We start from the raw sequence: 4876 nt of genomic DNA, 5'->3' as shown, positions 1-4876 counted from the left end.
CTACTCCCTCGTTCGTCGTCCGTTCGGTCGTACGACTTCGTAGTATATATATATATATATATATATATATATATATATTCCTCTTCAAGATTTGAGCGAGTAAGAGGGAACGGAACTGTGTGACTAATTTAGAGGCTGGATAAACTGCTAAGCACCAGCGTATGACCTTACTGTTTTAAAACCACTAAGCCCCAGCGCATGGCCCTTCTGTGTGATAAATAGCAATGCGTGCATAAAATATCCATTTAAAACTACTAAGCACCAGCGTATGACCCTTACGTCTAAGAAATAGCAATGTATGCGTAAAATGTCCATTTAAAAACTACTATGCACCAGCGTATGAACCTTATGTTTGATAAATAGCAATGTATGCATTAAATATCTATTTAAAACTACTAAGCACCAGCGTATGCCCCTCACGTTTAAGAAATAGCAATGTGCGGATAACATATCCATTTAAAACTACTAAGCACCAGCGTATGACTCTTCTATTTCGCTCAGATACTGCTTGAAGTGAAATCGAAACAAGTGGGTCTGGAAATTGTGATCAGATCTATTATAACGTTTGGCTTGCAAAGAGAGAAATTATATGCTTGAAAAATGTATTCATGGCGTCTCGCTAACTGTAACGAGTTTGTTATTGTCATTTTAAAACGGTTTCAGACGATATAATCACTTTATTCTCGATGTAGAATACAGATACGAACCTAAAGCCCCATCGGCACATGATCTGATGAAATATCCACAGTCATCTCTCCACGCAAATCTGATGCCAATAGCTCTCTCGTTACATCACTTGGCAGATTCCTACCCAGAATGCATCCCATTTTCGCAAAGGCCGACTCCACAGTGATATCATACCCTGAAATACCACCACATGCTGATACCCCCTGTCCTGCCGCATACTCCCCAAACGTCACGTACCTGATGTGAACAGAACATGCATCGTCGATCTGAGTACAAACGTACTGCATCCGAGACAAGTGTAGTGTTAAGAACACCCTCGACAAACTCTCAGCTGCGAGCGGGAAATCGTAATTGACAGCATAGGGGGGCAGAATTCCCTGACCATTCAAAAATCAACGCCAAAAAAGACGTATGCACGAACTACGCGAGTGCAAGGAGATGAACGGCAGTCGGAGTCATGTACTTGAAGAATAAAAATTCGAATACTAAATGAAGTTGCAAGCAACGCTTGGTGATACCGTTAACGTACCCTCTTATACACTGTGTCAGAATGTAGATGTACACTCCACGATCAGATGCCTTTTTAAGCACTTCCCACAAGCTCGGATCACTTGGTCCATTCCCTGACATAGTTTGGGTTGGAAAAGTGTGGGTTGAAAGGTACGAGCTTTTAGACTGCGACACTATTGAATGACTGAGATACTGATTCCCCTGGACAAAATAGAAATTAGGGGTTTGATTTCAACGATTCTATCGATGCGACATACCAGCTCCAAAAGTGTGCATAATTATGCCTTTCACGGGCGGCTGTATCATGTTATGGACCAGTCCAGCCTTGATTCCCGGGAGCAGATTAAATTGTATTATATTTTCATCGAATTCCTTGTGTACTTTGAAATGCCCCTATTAATAAATTTAACCAGATTGAATTGTAATATATTTTCATCGAGTTCCTAATTTATCCAGAAATGCCCCTTAAAATAAATAGGACCAGTGAATTTAGGTTCATAAGAAATTGTGATACGAGGAACATACATAATCCTATTGTATGACCGTACAAGAACAAAGATGTAACATGCTATTGAAACATGTTTCAGATTCAAACATGGCATATTTCCTGTTGCTTTTAAAAACTCATCTAAGTTGTTCGGAAATTCCAGACCCAAACAGAATCCGGTGATAGAGACGACCGATGTGTTATGTTACTTCACAAGCGCGAGACTTCACTTAGACCGCTCAAACAATTGCAGGTGAGAAAATATTAACAGTCCGCGGCCTCAAGTCCGATATATCTAAGCGGAAGGGAAAAGAGGAGAACAGAATGTACCAATCGATGCACTTTGCCGCTAATTTACCTTGGGTGGCTCTCTCAGAAGATCTTTGGTCAGCGTCATATGCACACCCAGTTTACCCAATGGTGGAAAATTATTTGACCAGAACGCGTTGAGCTCGCGGACTGACACCTGCAGGCCGTGGGGACTGAAGCGTGACCAAAAAAACTAAAACCCTAAACCCTACAATGAAATGAAGAGTCGTATGGAACGCACTCACTCGGAAAACATATACAATTGCGTCGCTGCGAGAGATTTGAGAATGGCAGACTGTGCCACACGAGCAGCTGTGGAACAATGGGTAGCCCATTGGCAGATCAAATGAGATTGTTTGGGATCAATATGACACAGCAGGAAGAATATTTTTTAGGTAAAAACCACGATACACACCTTACTGCACCGATTGCCTCTCAACAGAACATTGTTGAAGAATACGCAAACTTCGCATAAGTCAGACGATGAGGCATACATGAAGCTCACAATCACGTTCCTTCTGGCGTCATTGTAAATCTCACACAGCGGAATGGATGACCCTGTGACTATCACTGCAACCCAAGTGGACATATTTACTGGCGGAGTTATTCGAACTTATACCCATTGCGTTAACATAGGTGTTTCAGACTACTACACGTACCGTGCAAATGCTCAGAAGACACTGAAAACCAGACGCTCAACACCCCACAATCGAATAGTGCACCACACGACAACTACAAACACAATTGCCATGTGTGCGTCTATCCACTGCAAATATTCATACTCTAGCCACTCGATGGCGATCGTTAATAAATCGCCGAGAAGAAATGTCCGTTTCCGATCACGACAACGCACCTGGCTTTCCGAGGTTCTCTAGCATGAAGGACAGGGTACTTGCGGTATAGGCCATGGTGTCAGTGCCGTGCAGTACGACAAACCCATCGTACGAATCATAGTTCTGGCATTGCATAGGTATAAGCATATTAGCGCAAGCATTCACCACAGTACGTACACGTTGTTGAACATCCCATCAGAATATTCAAAAATAAGCACAGTGCGATGGCGTCCACCCCACGATTTCACAGTGCAATATAGTTAGTCACTCGATGTATGCACACCAGAACGCAAAATCGTGAAAGTGAGCGAGACTTACTGCTTGAATCTCCTCCGCCAACTTCGCTGCCTCTTGAAAACCCATATCAGATGAATCTACACAATGAAGTGCATTTCCCACAGAAGTTCAGCAAAGGCGGATAGAGGGGCACGAATGTGAACAAAGAAAAAAAGAAGAAGATTGAATAGTCTATAGTCTCTTGAACTGAAAGGGTTATCAGTAAACTATCTGCAATACTTTACTTTATTACTCTAGTACTCTAATGTTCTAAGTGAAACACTGTGAAGAAGCGACACAGCACAGCGAAGCGTCACACTGTGTTTGTACACAAAAGCGATAGCGGGTCTACATATATATAGGGTCGGGCATCACACACTTTCCGGCGACAGAATTTATGAGCAGTGACATACTTAGATACCTTTAATGACGTCCCATTCGTTTATGACAATTTGTGGCATCTGATGAGACCGGAACTCGGGCAACGACTGTATCTTCTGAGTCAAAAAGTCTGATAGAACAAAGAAAAAACCGGTTCATTTTCCAGATAGCTATGCGAGGTTCTCTGTGTGTGGATTTGGCAATGTGAAGAAAGAAGTCTATGGCTTCCGCTTTTCGCAACATTCGCGCAGTTTCGTGCGGCAGTATATAATTGAAGGCTTTATAACAGTAACATAATATACAAAGCACATGCACTGTTTCTGATGTGGACGTTTGATCATACAAAATATGTATTGGAGTACAGTCCCTGAGGCCGCTTGCTGCAATGATGTGCAACCAGCTCCAACGACTACTGATCCATACGACTGACGAGACTACATAATGTACAGTGAATCGCTAATTCAAGTACCAGGCCTCGGCTGAAACCGGTTCACAACTCAAGAAACAAATGTCAACAAAGTACTACACACAACGAGGTGCAGCACCACATAGAATCCTCGCGAGAGCAGAAAGCCGTCTCTGCGGTACAACTCCAGAGAAAAGAAAACCGAAAATTGCTACACAAGCCACACTTACAAACCGTTATACGTACGTAGTTCTGTATACTTACACACAACTACTCAATTACAGGGAACCCATCTTGCTTCAGCTGTACGTACGTGGTTCTGGGCGCAACGAGCCGTCTGCCCCATAGGTCATGCCCAGAGTACCGCCTGTGTAGATGACGTAGATGGACCTCGTCGATCCCAATGTTGAGTACTCGCCTCCAAAGTTTTCGCTATTGAACGACCCCTGATGCTGGGTGTACCGATTAATTGGGTCAGCGTATATTAGAACATACCACAATCATACAACACCACTAGTCATTGGACATAAGCATCTGTAAACGTGTTTTGATTTTTGAACCGCAGGATATACGCGTTTTTGGCACAGTGGATTCACACATACTAGACAATATTAATTAGACACTCTGACAAACAGCCAATATTCACGCTAACTACTCTGCACTAAGCACTAACACAGCTGAAGGCTACGACAGTAATGAGCAAAATATATCACTCACTCCTGGAGGATGAAGGAACGGAGCCTTTTCTCGTACGACACCCGCCAGGCTCGACCCTTTCCTCACATACGCCGAAGGCACTGTGCCATCATCACTAACATGGCCGTTCTGCGGACTCAGCTGTAGGGATGTGCAAAAGCGGTAGACGGTATGAAAACCCACATGCAAGTGATAGTGGATAACGCAACCCGCTTAAAACCTCAGTGCTTGCATAACACGGCTATTGTGTAATGCACAAAGGTACACTAGTATATATATATATATACATGA

General features: G+C 43.0%; 1 protein-coding gene across 2 annotated transcripts in view; it reads right to left on the bottom strand.

Annotated features, from left to right (window-relative positions):
* Positions 1–657: 657 nt before the first annotated feature.
* SARC_01697 overlaps positions 658–4876 on the bottom strand; it is a 4737-nt gene continuing 518 nt past the window's right edge. The window contains exons 2-11 of one of the 2 annotated variants that reach the window (XM_014304554.1): positions 4607–4726; positions 4203–4341; positions 3524–3613; positions 3145–3200; positions 2847–2949; positions 2409–2563; positions 2043–2150; positions 1455–1590; positions 1217–1310; positions 658–924 (exon numbers count right to left, since the gene is read on the bottom strand). In XM_014304554.1, coding sequence (XP_014160029.1) covers positions 708–924; positions 1217–1310; positions 1455–1590; positions 2043–2150; positions 2409–2563; positions 2847–2949; positions 3145–3200; positions 3524–3613; positions 4203–4341; positions 4607–4726 — 1218 coding nt within the window. In that variant the 3' untranslated portion in view covers positions 658–707. The remainder of the gene's footprint in view (positions 925–1216; positions 1311–1454; positions 1591–2042; positions 2151–2408; positions 2564–2846; positions 2950–3144; positions 3201–3523; positions 3614–4202; positions 4342–4606; positions 4727–4876) is intronic. The other variant, XM_014304555.1, reaches the window with a different exon arrangement.

This window comes from Sphaeroforma arctica (assembly GCF_001186125.1).
Source record: "Sphaeroforma arctica JP610 unplaced genomic scaffold supercont1.70, whole genome shotgun sequence".
Taxonomy (NCBI): Eukaryota; class Ichthyosporea; order Ichthyophonida; genus Sphaeroforma; species Sphaeroforma arctica.
Note: the sequence above shows the minus strand (reverse complement) of the source record. Positions and strands in the feature narration are given on the sequence as shown.